The 19812-nt window shown below is 36.7% G+C and overlaps 1 protein-coding gene across 3 annotated transcripts in view; it reads right to left on the bottom strand.

Annotated features, from left to right (window-relative positions):
* NSD2 (nuclear receptor binding SET domain protein 2) overlaps positions 1 to 19812 on the bottom strand; it is a 60373-nt gene that overhangs the window by 31344 nt on the left and 9217 nt on the right. For all 3 annotated transcript variants that reach the window (XR_003530796.1, XM_027662649.1, XM_027662650.1), the window contains exons 3-8: positions 12538 to 12703; positions 8833 to 8999; positions 7972 to 8463; positions 3318 to 3462; positions 2226 to 2303; positions 658 to 776 (exon numbers count right to left, since the gene is read on the bottom strand). Coding sequence is in view for 2 of the 3 variants with exons in the window: in XM_027662649.1 (XP_027518450.1) it covers positions 658 to 776; positions 2226 to 2303; positions 3318 to 3462; positions 7972 to 8463; positions 8833 to 8999; positions 12538 to 12703 (1167 nt within the window). In the remaining variant the exon portion in view is untranslated. The remainder of the gene's footprint in view (positions 1 to 657; positions 777 to 2225; positions 2304 to 3317; positions 3463 to 7971; positions 8464 to 8832; positions 9000 to 12537; positions 12704 to 19812) is intronic.

The following is a 19812-nucleotide window of genomic DNA, read 5'->3' as shown; positions in this document are numbered from 1 at the left end:
ACTAAATAACCTGTGCTTAGGTCTCCAGAAGATAAGTATTGCGTCCTTATACACAGTTTTAGTGACCTATGTAAGGAAAAGTCTCATCCTCACAAGCAAGCTTAACCTGAAAAGAAGCCTGTGATTTGTGTGATATACGATAATTTTACTGCATAAATATAAATTTTCTGCAGTTTCCTAACTTAAGAAATGGGTCAGCATGCCACCCTAAAATGTTCTATAGCCTTCCAGTTCATGAAGTTTTTCTGTTTTGTTTTACTTGCTTTCCCCTCTCCTGACTTTTGTCTAAAATACGTATTGACTAAAGTTACCTTTTTTTAATATTCCTTTAAAACTGAACTCCAAATCAGAAGGAAAGAAAAAGAACTATAAAGCATGACAACATGGAGAGGTCATGCCTCCCTCTGCACATTCCTTTGGGAAACAGAGTTTCTGAGTGACATGTTTGCCACAGTTTAAGTCATACCTCCATCCTCAAAACCAAAGAAAAAACCCCACAGTGATAAGCTCACATGTATCTGAAACTTGTAACTTACAGCAGTTTGGTGTGACATAGTACTTTTTTTATCCTGGAAATGGAAATGCTGACAAACTTAACTACAGCAATGTGACTGGTGCTGCTATAAATCAACCCAAACAAACCAACAACATAATTACCTTCCGATTATTCTGTTTATCCATCCTGAGTCTTTTCCTAGGTGCTTCCTGAACTTCAAAATCTTCTGTAGGTTCCTTTGTCCTCTTTTTTTGGTTTCTTTTATTTCCATGTAAATTACCTTGGGATGGGGGATGGGGGAAACTTACATGAAAAATAATCTAAAACCCACTTTGAAATTATTTTGAACTGATCTAGTTATTTAAGGTACTTTTGTCTCAGTCATTATCTTTAAAACATGGTTAAACATTAACACAGTTTGATGACCTCTTAACACTTAGGATCTAGCTTCTGGTGCTGAAGACTAACTCTAGAACACATCCAAATCAACTCCTTCATACTCAAGTTATTTTAGAAAGATGAGTCTACCTGTATAAGCACTAGTTTAACACCTGAATGTTACTGCCCAACATTTATTTAATATCACGAGACTGCACATGATTGATCTACACAGCTTTTAGCTCTCCTGTCACTTTTATCACTAAAGTTAATTTGTAAGTCTCCTCCTTAAATCTACTTTAAGTTCTTCAACTGTTACAAATGAAGATACTGGTGACATCTGTTAAGGGGTCTCTGAAAAAGACAAGTTATCACCAACCATACAGACTGATTCTCTTTCTGATATGGAAATTCTAGACTCTCTCTAACAAGCTTACTTATATTTTACAGGAGACTGTAAGATCCCTTTATGAACCAGAATCCTATGAACAGAACCACATTGGTCATTTTAAACCACAAACTCATTCACATATTTAGATGATTGTTCACTGTACAGTTTAAGCAGTTGCTAAATTACAAAAGGTCAGTGAGTAATCTACATACCCCTGCCACAGGCTCAGCTATTGTTTGCACCTCAAACACACAGGTAAGGGTTTAGGAAGTGGTCTGTTTCATCAGGATGAAATGACAACATCGTTACACTCTCCAGTACTCTCTAGTTTATGAAGCTACAGAATATTATTAGTATGAAGATTGCAAGCTTCAGGGGCACAAATATGTTAACTTAGAACTGCCCTATAGCTACAAGCATTCTATTCCAGTGGGAACAAATATCTGTAAATATTAAAAATATAGCAACTTGAAAATATGGATAATTTTCAAATTAATGTTCTCATCTAAACAATCTAGGATATATTCTACGATCAGACTCTGAATCCACAAAGCAGACTGAAATGGCTCCAGGAGAACCTGCTACTTACAAAAAGCCAGTAAAAGAAATCCCACAATATTTTTCCAAGTTTAAGATAAGAGGATTTGAGTAGGGGAACAATCGAACTGACATATTATCTGCAGATAGCTATAAATGTACACAATATATGTACTAGAAACACCTGGTACAGGTACAATTTCAATTACATTTCTTGCAATATGACACTGAGGAAGGTGAACAAAATTCAGCACTACAGTGTTAAGATATTTAATTTGGGATCCATTAAAGTTCTAATGTCAAGGAAGACAACATCTGAGATAAAATAAAGAGATTAGGATACGTGGGCGATTACATAAAAAAATACACTCAATAGCTACTTATAATGATGAGCTATTTGCACACAATACAAATTTCAATTACTTCTGGATCTTGATCTCCTTTTAGGTGAGTCTTGAAACACTTTACGTTTGGCCTCTCCAATATTCTTCAATGATGAACCTTGAGAGATACAGAATGTGTTTTTTTTTTTAAACTGATATCCAAATATTTAACACTTAAAATTTAAAGTTAAAAACTTCAATTTTCCACAAAATGATGTTATTTCACACACACACATATAGTTAACAAAACTGACTGCCATTTTTATACAAGTTTTTCCAAGTCTCACAAACTTTCAAACACTCCCTCTCATTCTTGTCATTGCCCAAAGCAGCACCTGTTGGCTTCTAATACTTCCATAGTAAGTCTTCTTAGAGTGCTGTAATGCTATTTAAATTTGAAAAATTATAGCTAGTTAAATTTGATAAAGTTCATGCAAATGCCAAACTATCTTCCTCCTTTCTCAAATGACTCCAAACCCCCTCAAATATTTTGCAAAATAATCGAGACTGTTTATCAAAACCAAACACCAGAAAACAGCAACAAAAAAATAAAAGCAGGAAAAAAATAAAGTAATTGCAATCTTGTACAAAGTCCTAAACACTTTGAGTAGCACAATAAAATGCCAAATGGATGAAGGTTTCAGAATAAAGTTCAGAATACTTCTTCCTGAGTTGATGATGACGTGAAGTAATACACTTTAGGTATGTATCAAGAAAAGGTGTAGCACTGATTAAATTTTTTAAACCATTTCTAGCTGTTCTATAGAAACAACACCTCAAATTTTACTAGTAGTAACACTTCATCTTCCCTTCCCACCATCCACTTGTAACAGGCAGTGGATGTAATGGCAGCTGCTTATGGGCAGAAGAAGAATGAGAAACCAGCAATGTCTAAACAGTAGAAGGTTTTACATATAACAACTTTTCAGAACAATGAGCAAGAAATGTAGACTTCGTGGGTTGCGTTTATTGTAACCATTGGCATTCCTTTGCTATTGGCACAAACACCAAGAATTAAAACTGGAAAACAGGGAAAGCTGTTTTCCCTACAGGGTCTCAAATATGTGCTTAGTTTAACGCCACTATGTATATCAAATTTAGTTAGAGTACACTAGCACAGTTTTACGTTTACCAGAGTCTTCTTCAGATTTGGGGGAGGTCACTATGGCAAACTTTGTGTTATAGCGAGCTTTCTGTTTTTCACTAAGCATGTTCCACTGCGATTCGAGCAATTCTTCAATCTCCTCACTTGAAGCATCTGGATGTTCAGCAACCACCTATACATGCAGAAATAGGGTTGAATTAAAAAAAGTTGACCGTTGAAAAGAATGGTGAACATACTTCCATCACTTTGGAAAACTGGATACAACCAAGTTATCTAACATTTCTAGACAGAACTAGAACAAAACCTTCTGTATCCAGCTTTTCTTTTAATAAGCACTTCTCTCTCTGTGTCTCTAAAAAACTAATCCATGAGAGTATTCAGAAATATTAAGACTAATTTTGGAAGTATCTATTTGCATTTTAACATTCAAAAAAACAGAGTAAGTGTAAATCTTGCCGTCATTCAAAAAGATGTGTATGATGTATGATTTCTCAATGAAGTTTAAATCTATACCACAAATGACAGACAAGCAATATTGGAGTATAGAAATCCATCCATCTTCATAGAAGAACTCATCAAACACAAAACTCAGTACACCTATCTCAGTAGAGAAATTTACACAAGCTACCATCCGATGCAACATCTTCCTGTATTAATTCATCATTTTATATTATGTATGTGAACATTAGAAACTCAAAAGGTGTGCATTCTTTCTTAATACTATGAGCAGGACACATAATATCCATCAACATGGAATTTAAGAGAGTTTCTAGAGGTTTATTCAACACAAACAGAAAATCCAGTATTAAAACCCAGAAAAAAATCCTCCCAAACTGCTCCAGTATTCCCCTACTTCTACTTAAGGAAAACCAGATTTGATTAATCATAAAAGTCAGAAAGCTCTACAATTGTACAGAAATGAAACAGTACTTTTAAAACCAACCCTTCTCATCTTATTACCCAGCGCCCTCCAAAATCCTGTTACTGGAGTGATGCAACCAATACCCCAAAAACACAGAGCAAAATAAAAACCAGGACAAGAAAGCCAAGTGTTCAAACAGTAACACTGTTCAACAGAACAGAAATACAGTTTTTCTGATAAGTGATATTATTAAACCTAATTTCTTAGAACTTAATGCCTTAAAACTGCACTTCCTGTTATCAAACAGGATACAAGTGTGACTGATGCTTCTCCAGGGGTTAGAATAGTTGCAGTACCGTCCCTCCACTGGGATTAGTCAGTGTCTAGTATAGAAATCTATGCTGTAATTTTTCTCCTGGTGCAGTACTGAGAATTTTCTTGCTCCTATCTGGCATAACTCATCTGAATAAGGCTTGAGGAATACAACTATCTTCAAAGGCCTCTACTCAAAGTTTTATTAAAATCCAACAATGTCAAAAAAATTCTTGAAGGGGGGGGGACGGACATAGACAGACCCACAAGATAGCCCCTCCCACAAAATCTTACTTCAGGAAATGAAATTAGCACCAATTTTGACCATTGCTGCCAAGTGTACAGCTCATTGTGCTCAATTAGGGCACAGAGCTATTTAACTCTCCAAGAAACAACTAGATTTGTTCACGCAAATGAGATAAGTTTTAACATCATCTCCAGTCTCACCAAAATCCGAATAAAAATAACTTTCAACTGACTAGGAGTGCTGTGAAATGACAAGGAAAAGACAGCCATGGTTCTTAACAGTGAAGGGATCCTTGCAAATATAGCCTCCAAGGAAAATGCCCAGCAGTCTTCTCCAGAGTCTCCACTGTAACGCTCAATCCCAGCATACATACCAGAAATGATGTACTGGGGACCTTGATGTACACAAAAATTATGCACTTCTCCCAGGTACTTATTCTAACTATGCTCCACAACACAAGGAATATCTTTTCCTGGTTCTGGGAATTAACATCACCAAAGGTGTGGATGTAGTAATCAGACCAGGCACATCCTAGCTCATCCAAGCAAACAGTATCACCTTCGCTCTTACTGATATCCAACACTGCCTTACATGTGCAGAAATCTTCAACTGTGACCCCTGCTAGCAAAATTATTTCTTAACTTTCCTCAAAACAGACTCAAGGCCCAATGTAAACAGTACAGCTGTCTGCCTCACTGAACAACACCTTTATCTCCAGTCAGACACTCTTCTCTAATGATTACTGTGGTTGTATTTCATAGATGAAGTGCACAAGAGAGCCAATAGTACAAATACATCTTCACTCCTTTGGTAACAGCACAAAACACTTAATGCGTCACTGCAACCACAAAAGTGCTCCAAGCTTTCAGCACCTCTCTCAGGGAAGTGTGTCTCTTAAATCATAAAAAACATTTTTCAGCAGTTAAATAATAATAATAAAACCAAGCCAATGTATGAACCCTACTACAGAACAAAGCCAGACTCCGAGCAAGACACAGCAGAAACAGCTCTACTTTCAAGGGAGCTCACGATTATTAGAGCCCCCAGAAGAGAATTCTTCAGTCATACCTTTCATTCACTTCCATCTCTTCCCAAGACTGGGACCAGAGAGCCTCTTCTGGATACAGTTTTCCTTTTTTCTAAGTTTGTACATGCAAATACTGAGACAGCCATACACTATGCTCTCTGATACCACTAATACAAGTAGCTCAAAACCGGGTCTGTTTTTTAGCTGTTTATCACTTTTTCTAAAGTATCACAACATCTACAACACAATTAAAACCAACACTTGGGTGGAAAGCAAGACGTGCAAGTTGGACCAGATAAACCCAACAGAAGGGGAAACTCCGAATACCAGTTCGGATACAACATCCACCTTCCCCCAAAGGCACAAAACTGCCATTTTAAAAGCGACATGACAGGCAAAAAGCATGAGTATCTAAATTGGTATTTCCTCACTTTGCCAGTTAACTTTGAATCAGTAGAAAGGAAACACAGGTCCTCCTGCCCTGATGGTCAGTGAGGGGTGTCTGCAGCTTTTGTAACCTAGTTCTGTTCTACCCACAGAAGTGTTTCTGTACCTGTTAGAACGGATAACACAATCAGGTAGATTTGGGATTTCATCACTGATCTCATTAAAAAGTATTCTAGCCAGTAATGGTAGGATGTCCTCTCTCTAAAGATATGTAATACTTTGAAACTTACTTCCTTCTGCTTTAAACTTTGTGCAATGTTAGTCACTATCATCAGTGTGAATTTCAAGTTTACACAAGCCTTTAAATTTCCCAAAATGACCCTGAAGACAAAGCATTACCTCAATTTCAGATACTGTAATAGTCTTCACATTTTCCATCTAATAATTTGAGAATTACAGTATAACCACAGCAGAGAATGAAGCTTGATAACTGGCACAGAAAACAGAAGTATAACATCGGAGGCTCAGCATGTTTGGTTAAGGCTCCATAAAACAGGTCCTCACAACCTCATTTCTTCCAGAGAAGCAATTTCGTGTCCCTCAATATTGCACAAGACTTCCTGCTACACATGTTAAAGGCCAAGGAAATTCCCCCTTGCAACGTCACTTACAGAAGAACTGGAAATAGAACTCATGTGTCTCCAGCATGAGACAGATGATTTACCCATACAGTTTTTCATGATTAATATGTCCAAATCTGTATTTAATAGTCTGGCTAAAACAACGTTTCCTCTGCAGAGCCAGAAAACTGAATTGCCAATACTTTTCTCAATTTAACCAAAGCCACTAAAAGGTTTATGTAATGCTGTGCCCATTTTCATTCTCAATATTAGCCTAAGTTTCAATGATCTAAAAAGATCTCAAGTTGAACCACAACTAATTGACTTCCATACAACAGAATCTGCTTTTCAATATTTCTTTATGAAGTTGGTATCTATTAATATTTTCTAACATAAATATCCTATGACAAAGTCAACCATTCAGTAGCTATACAGTATGACAAAGTCACCACTAACTTTCTGATTCTGAAATATGTAACAGTACAAGAAAACACAAGGAATCACTCCAGCTTCAGTGCATGGAACAGTACTGCAAATGGAGCAGAAGGTCACAAGGAAGAAAAATGATGGTCATGATTTTAAAGTAATGAGCTAAACCAGCAGTACTGCTTTTATACTTTTAACAGTCTTCCTAAAAAAGGTTTGGAGTATAAGCATCTTAAGAGGACCTAGTTCTGTCCCAGCAGGTTGCACACTTACAGGGGTCTTCACAAGCTTTGGTAAAATGCTTCTTTTGAAGCTCAGCAAAAAGTCCCAGGTAGGTAAATGAGGTTTTGAGGTGTTCAGAGGTAAATGAACACACCAAAGGAATTAACTCATGTCTTCAGAAAGAATGTACAAGCTATCTACAAGCAGATTGCCATAAATAGCATCATCTTTGTTATATTTGCTTGAGTGTATACGTATGCATATCTATTATATTTTACATACATTAAATAAAAAATATGGATAATACAAAGGACTTTTAGATTATGTAGGAAGATACTAACACAATTTTGGCTTAAGGTACAACAGGATTATCACCATCTTGTTCATATTATTCATCTACATTCCCCTCCTTCTCTATTTCTGTCTAGACTAAGATTTGACACAGGCATACCTTGTCAAGCCTTGTATTATGGATTCTGCAGTAATAACTATTTTTTGTTTACTAAAGCAAAAAAGTTACTTCAAGTACAGAAATGAGAAGAGGCAATCAACAACAGTAACAGCCAAAAGAGACTAACCTCATCTCTGTGCTTCTGACAAAAGACCAAAAACTGAGATACTGCATCGCCCTTTCTGCTTCGCGGAGTAGACGCCGGAGTTTTCTTTCTATTGAGAGGGGAGCCTATCCCTCTTTTGGATTCTGTCTGTTCAGATGACTTTTGAGGAGTAGTATTCTTGTCCTCCAACTGACTGCTTTCTTGTGTATCATCAGTGGCAGACAGTTTTGATGTCCTTCTCCTCCTCTTGTTAGGAATGCCAGACTCCTTCATCGACCTCAGGTTTGGAGTGGTTTCTTCATTTGAGTAAGAGGACTCATCCATCTCCTCTGGCGGTTCCACAGTAATGCCAACTTCCTTTGCCACTCGAGGATTAAGATGAGGTCTGTCCCTAACATAGATGAAGGTGTACTTGGCCTTCCGTTCTTCCACTGCCATGCCAGCTGCTTCACTCGCTTGCTTCACACCCATCTCCCACTGTGGCCGCAGCTTCCCCGACACAGGCTTTAACATCTGCAAGAGAAACCCACAGAGTGAGAAACTTGTCCACTTTTCATTTCAAAATGCCAACATTAATATAAAACAATTCCAAGAGACTAAGGGTGATGCAGATCTACAGTTCAGGAGGTTCAAATGGAATTGTATTTGACGGTACTGGTACCACGCGTGAATCGGTGACAAAGCAGAAGAGTACTGATTTTTACTGAGTAACAAACAGTGGCAAATCATCCCATCCTTTGCATCTGTAAATGAAATATAAGACTACAGGTCTCTGCAAAACAAGCTGTCTTTAAGCTTTCTAGAATATCTATTTATATCTGTACATACCTGTAACAGCAAAAGAAAAGGCTGTAAATCTTGTCTGACTTGGTAACCTCTTACCTTTATTTTCTCTGCTTTAGTGAGGGCTTGTCTTGCACTTTCCTGGCATAATTGTTCGAATTGGTCTTTTTCTTTGAAAGGCACAAGGCTCTTCTCAAATATCCAAGCTCGCTCTGGGACATCTCCAAAAAACTGAACGTGATATTGACGAAAACTCTTTTTCTGTCCTGAAAATTAAAACCAAATGTATTTAAGATACAACTTTGGTTGTTCTCTTCACTTTCAGACTGGAACTCTGTTTGAAAGCTGCTACAGTTACCATGACAAAAGCACAGTACAACTGGATAACCTTTCAAAAACCCACTTAACCAGCCTGAAAGTCTCTGAGATATCATCTATGAAGTCTGACACAAAATCCCAATAGTTTAATTTCCATCAACAATATGCTTGGTTAAATTAACTCAAGGTTACAATCACCTGTCACCGTTTTCCATGTATATTAACTTACATCTAGATTAACTTACATCTGGATGTTTCTGAAAATGCATTGAGCACTCATTTCTCAATGAACATTGAGTAAGTTCCAAAGCTTGGATAGCCTGTATACTCATCTCTGATTCACCTAACTTTATCTTTCAATATTCTTAAACAGAAACACATACTTCAGCTAGTTTTAACCCTTGCAATCACAACTTCATGTTAGCCAATATTTTTCAGGAATCAAAGCAATAAATAAAATAGATTTGGGTGGCGATAGGGAGAGTTCAAAGATAAGAGAACAATTCTGAAACCTAGGTAAGAAATTATTTATTCTTCTAAAAATAAAAATATTCCAAAAAAAAGAAATATTGTCTCACTGTGGAATAATATAAGCATGCAACCTTCCGCTTCTAAAGGTCTCAGCTGTTCTACAGAGAATGAGGAAGACAATACCTTCAAAATTCAAAGAGTTCACAGTTAACAAGGAATTTCTAAAATGCAGAAGTAAGAGATCAGACTTAAGATATCCTCTAGCACCTCCTCCATTAGAACTTGCAGATTGGCTGTCTCAGTGTTCAAATGAGGGACTCATTTAAAAATGGAAAAGGTTTTAGTTGTGATGACCTACATTTTTGTGTTTGCAAATTCAATCCTGCTGTATCAGTTACCCTCCCTAGATTATCTATGGTTCCTCCAGTGTCGCCACATTAGTCAGTCTAACAGAGTCTGGGCAGCAGAGGAACTCGGGTAGGGATGGTTACACAGAAGGAGCAAATAGCAGTCACAATTCTATTACAGGGGTCTTCAAACTAGGTCTAGATTCTACCAGGTTATTCATACACTGCATGTCTTCTGGCTTAATCAGAAAATACATCTAGTGGATCGCTTCGTGCACTGTAACTGGGATGTTTCTAGGCTTAGAAAGAACTTTCTTTCCATGACAACTCAAGCCAACAGTTATTTTAAAAGGGGCTTGATTGTAAGATGTGGCATCTGGAAAGGTAATATGAAATCAATCTAACTAATTATATGAGCACAATTGTTTTACAACAATTACAAATATACATATATATATATAAAAACATATATGAGAACTGCAAGAACAATAATGACTCACTTGAGATCGGATATAAGAATCTAAAGGAATGGCACAGGGAAAGTCTTGGGATTGTATACATCACACATCCAATCCACTAGTATAATACATGTTCTAGTAATGCACAATCAGAAGCGCACAGAAATTACTCTGTCCTCATTAAGAAAATGCTGTTTGAAGAGGAACTACAGAGCTTCAATGACTTATTCTATGATGAAATAAGGGGTAATGTTTGCATTTTACCATGATGCCCTGGCTGCAGACAGAGATGCCACAGAATAAATTTACAACCACCTGTAAAGATCTCCCTCATAGTGCTGGACATCTGTAATTGCCTAATTAAGGAGACTAAATAACAGTGCCTACCACTGGAGTCATGGAACCTAGCTGTAAATCTTCAGATATCTTTTGTGAGTTGAATTTATATCAATACTCTTGAATAAAATAATGAAATTCATTAATGGTTGTTATATAGCAAAACAAATTTTGGCTCACATAATCCTGAAATAAGTAGTTGAAGGTTTGGAAGAGTGTTCTGGAAACCCAACACTTCTACTGGTCTTTTCTGTATCCCAGTGTCTGTGGTTGACCACAGCCAGAGACAGGACACTAAGCGAGATGCAGCTTTAGTCTGACTCAGTATGGGCTTTCTTACATAAAGTATATTTTCTGCAAGTTGAAAGTTGCTAATTTTTCTCAAGCCTAACCAGCTGGAAGGATGAAATAAAGCATTAGCATCCAGAAATTCAGACTGCTTATAAACACTCGATCCTTCGCCTAGAAATGAGAAATACAGAGACCTAGCTCAGTATTTCTGTAACTCCCAGATAAAAGAACTCTTCTGTTTGGAAAAGGAGACTTTTGCAAGTGCCTCAGTATTAAACAGTAGGTGGAAGGTAAGACTGGAAACATCTACTGATGGAAATACACACATCAGTGTGCATTTACCAGTTACGGTGGCTGCCCAGACCCACTCCAAACTCCCGAAGGAAAAGGCAGGCCCAAGTCAGCTCCAGAGCAAATATGAGAAATAACCATCACCCACGTTACTTCAAAGAGATGGAACTTAACATCTTGAAGTATATGGGCCCTTCTTTCTGGTAGTACTCCACAGGTTGCATTCAGACACAGGGGACTCGTTTTTGCTGGATCTACTTCTATAAAGAGCTACCACAGAGATTCTTGGTAACAAAACACAAATTTTTCACCTTTCAAGGGACAGAGTAATTCAGTTAGGAACAAATAAACAGCTTTATTACTCTCAAAATCCAGCTCTTTATGTCATAATAGAACTAATAATCCAATGAATAAAAATCCCAGGGACTGCCTGATCCAAACTCTGAAAGATTTTTACAAAGAAAATTTGTCTGAGGAGTCTACAATAACCATTCTAGCAACTGCATTATGAATGCTTGAAAGGTTCTCAAGAAGCCATTTAGTTTACTACCAATGTTGGATCTAGCTATAATCCTAGAAATATATTCATTCAATTTGCTCTTAAAAACCTCCTATGAATGAGATCACACCATTTCTCCAGGCAATCCACCCCAATGCTTCACGCACTTTAGCCCTTCCAAGTCTTTCTTAATGTGTAGTCTAAATATTCATTGCTCTTAAGCTTCAAATGTTTCAGGTATCAGAACAGAGAACAAAGGTGGAAATGAGATTATGAAATTGTACAGACTCCTACTTAAAAATGTCATTAACGCTTGGTAGTTCCTGCATTTAAAATCGACTAATATTGTCTGCAGATAACAGTATTGACTCTATGAATCACAGAAAATTTAGCTGCCTGAATTCTGGATTGCTTTTAATAAAGTACAATCATCAAGAGTATTTAATTCCCATTACATTTCAATAAAATTTTTAGTCCATATCACTTATCCAAGCATCTCTATAAAAACAATGGAAAGCACCATCAAAGAATTTTTTTAACAAGACTCCACAGTTTCACAGATCACAATTTTGAAACCTTTCAGAAAATGTTCAGAGTTAAAAGACACAGTGAGGAAAAAAGTTCCCTCTGCTATATGCTCAAGAATGGTGTTTACATGATTTAAACATTCCTCCTGACAACAAGGAGCTGATTTAGTTACTGATCATCTGAACAGATGAAGAACAGAATTTTTCCAAAACAATGATTATGTATACCTGAGGAAATCTGATTTTTTTTAGCATCATTGACATACCTTTTAGTTTAGTGTAGGAATGGAGAACAGGATCAGCAGTAACCATACATGGCCACCATGGGAAACCAGACACTTTTGACCACACCAGATCTCCTACATTATACTTCAAAAGATGCACTTTTTCTTCTTTGGTGGTACTTTGAGTCAGATCTCTCTTAGCAGGAGCCTTAAAAGATAAAAAAAATAAATAAATTCAAACTGATCATTATCTTTCTTCAGATAAGTACCAGGATTATAAATAGCACCAAAAAAGCCAAACTACAGTTAGTATTCTGTTTAAGCATTCTTATTATATGTGAAAACAGAGGGGTAATGGAAGGAAGAAAATAAGAAATAGTTCATCAGAACAAAGTGCTGTCATGTTTGCTAACAAACAGTAATTGCATTTCATGCGTAATAAAAAACTTCAGATCATAACTTTTGTTCTCTCACAGTGAAAAAAAAAATCCATGTTCCAGTTATGGGTTTGGTTTTAATTAGAAATATTGGCAAGTAAGCTGTGGTTTGCCTTTATCTTGTCAAATAACTGCTGAGAGACCATCAGGAAGGCTTACTTTAATTTCAAACACATTAAGTGAGCATTGGATGTACATGTGGAAGAGCCAACCTCCCTCTGTATTGAATATTACTAATCAAGTTAAGTGCTATACACACACACGTGTTCTTAGATTTAGAAAAACAAAAAAAATTCCCAAACTAGAATAGAGTGAAATACTCTCTTTATGTCTGAATAGAAACTACATAAATAACCAGTTCTAAACCCCCAAACTCTCTATCTTTCAGTTGTTTTTTTTCCCATGTTGGGAACTTGTGACACAAACCCCTCCCCACACCCTTCTGCAACTTTTTTCTGTTCCAGTTCTAGCAGTAAGTTTGTGAGTACTCAGCTGCTGCTCTAAAGCTATTTTAGCTACTGGAAAACAATTACAGAACTACAAAGGAGTTTTGTGTTCCCCTATGGCAGACACATTTTTATATCATATTTTTGTATCATAACGAAGTTCAGCAACACAGACATCTATTCACCAACTAAAACTATTCCAGGAATTAGTTACATTTTGTCCTTTTTTGCTTCATCTGTTCTGTTTGATATAAATAATGTATGTCTTTATCTAGGTAAGCACTAACTCTGGCTGTAAGAAAGTACATAAAGTGTCTCATTATAGATGTCATGTATTTTATAAAATCATGTATTTTGAATCTCCTTTTTAATTTACCAGTACTAAAGTTATGTGCAAAATGTTACACCATTTATTTTCTGCAGTACTGGCTCAACATCCAGAAGTCAAACCAGGAGCTTCACGTTTTCACTGGACTTAATGTTAAGAGCTGGAGCAAAATACTGGTTTAATTAATTAAAAGTAGCAAAAGGAAAGAGAAAACACACTTAAGAAACCAGAAATCTAGAATACAGAAACAAGAACCTGGAGCACTACACTGAATCAGAGTAGACTTTTATAATCACACATTATTTGCCAAACACAAACACTAAAATCTTTGATACACTGCAACTGCATAGAGATTTATTTGCAACTGAAACATAGAGGTACATCCAATCATAAATCCTAAAGCTTGACATACTCAGAAATCCTTTCCTCAAAGCTTTTAAAACTCTGCCTGGAAAACATACATGATGCTCTGTCATTTGATGGCTAAGGACAGTTACTCATCCAGTGATTCAGCTTTTCTGATGAATTCAGACTTGGTTCATGTGACTCCAGCTAGAGCTACGTTCCCATGTCTCGAGAGTTTTGGCTCTCTAAGGATTCTACAAGACTATTAGGAAACCCCTCCTGCAAGGTTGCCTCAAGTCCAGCACTCTCAAGAGACCTAGAAGATTCCAAGCAGATGTGAAAAATCAAATGCTCCTTCTAGCAGTTAAAACATGATGTGAAAAGTTATGCTTAGAAGCTAAAAACTAAGGAACACACATGCCAAGAGCAAATCCGGAAAAACATTAAACCTAACACACACAAACCCACTCCAGCACTTCAGCTAAAGAGGTGGGATGATTTTTTTTTTTTCAATGAGTTAACTTTCTGGAAATGTAAAAGTTACCGAGGATTCGGAGTCTCATTTTTAATTTATGACTCCCTGTATTCCTCGGAAAGTGCAACCAAGCCACGAAGATTTATGACTCCAGTCTGAGAGGGAGCTGGTTGGAATAATGAAAAGGCTCTAGCAGTGTTTCTTATTGCAGCATAATCTAAAAGGGGTGACAGTACAGAGGCCATTATCGCATTCTAATGTATCTACAAGCACTTCACAAAATTTAAATAACGCCCAGAATTCTTTTACTATACTGAAACATGATAAAAAGCTTGAAAATGACAGGCTCTCACAACACCTGCAAGGTTTATCTCTGCAATGCTTGCTGTATTTATGTTTTTTTGATAAAATGTGGGTACTTTGAAAGAATGGTAAAACACAGCACAGAATTCTAGATGAATGATATTTTAAGAGTTCTCATATGAAGTTACTTAAAAACCTACAGAAAATATCACCATTAACTTGCTCACTTCCATCTTACTTTCGTGCATCATTCTGGGAATTGTTCTGAGGTATTTAATAGGTATCTCATCAGTAAACAGTGAGATGAAATTCCTGGTATATACTTGAGAGATAAGCAGCTGTAGGACACCAGAAGTCTCTTCAATACTTCCTCTCAAAGATTTTGGCAAACCACGAGCACAGTAATAAATACTTGAATATTTAAATTCTTTCAATACATTAGAAAATCCTAGACACAGGAAGGCAGTCATATGTACAGATTTTACTTCGGTATCCAGATTGGTTTTTTTTTTTAACTATTGATGGGAGGAGAGGAAGAAAGCATTTCTAAACAAATTTGCCATCCAGTCCTCTGATGGCATCGATGTTCTTACAGGACAAGAGCTGGAACTTCTTTACGAGACACTTATACTTTCCGTATTTTTAAGGAATAGGAGATCACTGTCAAGTTACATAGTGGTATAGAAAAAAAAATGTGGCTTGCAGTTTCTTTCTCCTCCAGAAGAAAACAGAAATCAGTGTTTAGGGAAGTTCGGATTCCTAACAACATGTAGTCAGACAGCACAGGGCACCCCACTGCACCTGTGGAAGATGCAGAGGCAGCACTAGAAGCACAGCCCTGACAGGCTGTGTTGAATGCACCAGAAGACAGCGAATACCTTGTCCTGCAAGAGCTGATCAATTCTTTCTGTGATGATACTTAAGCAAACAAATTAAGATGGAAGACTCCTGGTTTAGAGCCCAACTGTAAAGCAAGGGTAGATCACACAAAATCAAACTATTTTAAAATACTCTACCCTTCAGTTTTTGGCTCTTTGTGTCTTTTGATGACTTTTAATTTCTTGGTCTCACTGGTCTCAAAATTGGTCTCATTTCTAATTAAATCTCCTACTCATAAATGTCAACAGGCTTTCTGTGTTGCAGAGGAGCACATAACAGTCTTTGGTTGCTTTTATTGCTAAGTAAGTCTGGACTGCTCTGCATATGCCCCCATCTCATTACCTTTTATTGCAGTTTTGTCAGAATTAAAACACATTCACATTTAATTGCAGGATTTCCCCTACCTCTCCTTCCTTACGTATAGGCAAGCTCTATAGCCTGAGATAACTATCACCTCAGTCACCTTAGCCCCAAACTTTAACCAAGTTATGCTAAACAGAAGAAGGAAACAGCTTGTGATAATGTTAATTTTCTACTTTAAGTAATTTGAGGGGTTTTTTCCCTTTTCAAACCCTAGACTGCAGAGAAGTTATACAAATCAAGGCCAGGGTGAGAAGATGATGACTCCCATACAGACCAGTCCTAACATTGAATACACAGGCCATTCCACAGGCTCTGCACTACTCACTATAGCAGACATGGAAATTCCTGACTTTCTGGATTAGCATCCTAATGAAACACTTACTCTAAAGGCAGCTAGATGGATTTTAAGTTTATTTTGTCCAGAAGGACGTGGAGTGCGAAATGATGTAATTCCTTTATAGCAACTGAGTTTTTCTGTGACAAATTATGCCTTGAAGAGTACCAGCATACTTAAAAGCTCATCTGGGCAAGCAGCTGCAACAGGCTGAGAGGGACTGAAAAATAAAAGAAAATTTAACATGCCTTTACTCTTCCCTTAACATTTCACAGATTTGTTTGTCATTTCTCTCAGTACTTTCATAACCAATGAGTGACAGGCAGATTGACAAGAATTTACAACACTGCTGCCAGCATTCTATCAGCCCAAAGAAGTGGCTTGGCCATAGAAAATACTAGTATTTAATTAACTTTGCCTACAATTGATCAAAAGAATCCAGTCAACTTCCATTTACTTCTGATCTGCCTAACGAATATGGTGAGGCGAGAACACACCATGAGTGATACGTCACTTCAAAGCTTAAAAACTATCTTAAAATGACCAAAACCAAAATGCATTTAAGGACAGCACCTTTACTGAGAGCTTTGGGTTTATTTGTAGACTCTGCTACAAAAACACCGTGATGAGCAGCATTTACTAAACAAGGGTCAAAGGTTTTTATAAACACCCAGAAGCCTTACTAGGTGGTGTCAGACAGATTATTCCTTTTAATCAGTGGTAAAGATAATAATATAATCACTATCCACTTTGTGTGTGTACAGAGGAAAGAGGAACATTTCAAAATTATTGCATCAATAAGCTACTATTATTGCATCAAAAAGCTACTATTTCATTACACAAACTTGAAAAATTACAGAAATAATAAAAAACCCCTTTATCTTTTAATTGCCATAAAGAGATTAGACAAAAAACAATGTTGAGAACCGGTGAAGAATATACCACAAGAATTTAATATTGGACAAAAAAAAAGGAGAGAACCATTAATACAAGGGAAAACAGTAAATGCTCTCCTCTGTGTGACATAACTGGAAAGTACATATTGAACAGCTTAAGTTGCAGATATCTGGTAATTCCCTTTCTGTTTTCATTTTCAACTCCGTTTCAGTCCGTACCAAAGAACTTCCACTTTCACTATAACAGAAGGCCCAGCTACAAACACAGACTGCTGGAGGTCCGTTTGCAGGCCAGGATAAAAACCCAAGTTACTGGCACTATAAAGAAACTAAACCAAAATAATCAAGGTCCCTAAACAGAATATATGCAATTGAAATGTATTTTGAATCAAAGTTATAACACACCAACTGAGACAGTCAAACGTGTTTCTTTCCTACGGAAAAAGATAAGATTTACTATGGAAAAGCTAAGACTGCTTGATGACCAAACCCACATGTTTTTCTGCTCCCCCTATCTGCTTGTCCTGTGCCTCAACCACTAATACTCCGATTTTTTATCACGGACTTGTGCAATGAAAATAAAAGTAAAACTGTTTTGTCTTGTCTTTGCCTCTCTATCAGCACACATAGTGAACTAAGGAAGTGGAAAATTCAGGAATTTCACTTGACAAAAGACAAATCAACATGCAGTCTTCAGGCAAAGGAATGGAGGGATGCAGCTACTTTCCCAATGAGTGATGTCCTGTCATTCTGGGCAGAGAAATGGCTGCTTCTCACTCTGTGACTGAGGACAAAAATCTCATTAAGTCAAATCACTTCAAAATCAAAATCAATGCAACTCCCTCAATGTACACTATTTTTCAAATGAGAAGGGTGGTAACTTAAATCTGTTAAGAAATGGCCAGTGTTCCTTCTAAATGATTCTGTCTCTAAAAATAGTGTATTCTCACAACCCTACTTGCCTATGTTTTATTTTATTTTTTTTTAAAGATTATAATTCACATGTTATAGTAAAACTGTTGATCCCAAAAGGGCCTTAGAGCCCCTGTGTTTACACAAACAGCTTCCACCTTCTGGGATCTGTGGTGTGTATATTTAGATACTAAATGACAAGTAACTGAATGCGACAGAACAGAAATGAAGGGTTTTTTACTTTGTTCTGTTATATTCTGTTTATTATGTAATGGAAGAATACTGTGCAATACATATTCAGCAAACCACTGCCTACAGAGAGAATGTTTCAGGCAGAAGAGTAAAGAGTAAACCAGAACCTCACAAGAAGATTAAAGGAAAACATGGATTATTATTACAAAATGGAGAAGGATGAGGAAACACGAAGAAAGAAGCAGTGAGCTGGCAAAGTTTTATGTTCCATCTTCAGTAAAACAGAAAAGGACACTTCAGTAGAGCATCCAAAGACTGCAGCCCTCAAAAGACCATTGCATCCACATCTGCACAACTAAATCTGTAACACCCTCATAAAACATACAACATATTATGCGTGAGGTAATGACTACTGAGGGGGAAGAGGACCTGCAAAGTCTAGAACAAAAGAAAGCAAACAAACTATATTCTAAATATCTTTGTTAGTTTTTAGGATTTCTAATTGTTTTATACCAAGTCAGAGATTTAACTAAAACCCTCCAAATTCAATTACGAGAGCAATTACATTAAATGTATTTCCCCAAGTTATCTTTTATTTTCTTCTATTACTAACCACTTACTCCTTTTCTTCTATCACTAAAAGGGGGTCAAATCTGGCAGTGTGAAAGACTGTATTTGCAGAAGACACTAAGTTTTCAACTTCCTGACACAACCAGGACTCACTTATTTTTCCTCAATGTGCTTAGATGGTAAAGCTATAAAATAAGAAAGAATATCTCTACAGATCTCTGAAAAACTTTTCTGTGCTGGCTGAGGTTCTTTGAACCCAAATATAAGTTTTATGACAACAGGTTTGTTTCCTCTATTTCTTTCCTCTAAATTCATCTAAAGCAGTTTGTGGACAGCAGGAGTATTACTATGCAGGACCCTCCTCTCCAGGAGGGAAAGCAAGCAGAAGACAAAAATTCATTTAAGTTTAGAGAGGGATTCATAACGTAGATTAAGGGTTTTAAAACAAGACAGAAGTTCAAATTTGTCTTTCAAATCAAGCAGTAACCTCCTGGTTACATTTCAGTTCTTTTTTTTCCTGGCTTTGGTTTCCTCATTAGCAGATCAGAAAGTTTTTTAAGATGCTTTTACATTTAAAAGCAAATCTGTCTATTCAAATCAGCAGTATTCCTTTACACAAACACTGTATGAGCATGTATTTTAGAAATAAACTTAACACGGTATTTTAGTAACTAGGATACAACTCTTTCAGAGTAAAGAGCTGAAGAGAAACAGATTCAATCATTCACAGATAGATCCAGTAAAATGCAAGTTCTGGAACACTTCCCAACCCTCGATCTTTCTTAAAAATGTGGAGAGTAGTTTCTTTTAGTTGCTTTACTGAACTTCTGCATTTAC

This window comes from Corapipo altera, unplaced genomic scaffold, assembly GCF_003945725.1.
Source record: "Corapipo altera isolate COAL_440 unplaced genomic scaffold, ASM394572v1 95, whole genome shotgun sequence".
In the NCBI taxonomy this organism is placed as follows: domain Eukaryota; kingdom Metazoa; phylum Chordata; class Aves; order Passeriformes; family Pipridae; genus Corapipo; species Corapipo altera.
The sequence above is the reverse complement of the archived record's forward strand: the minus strand, read 5'-3'. Positions and strand labels throughout refer to the sequence as shown.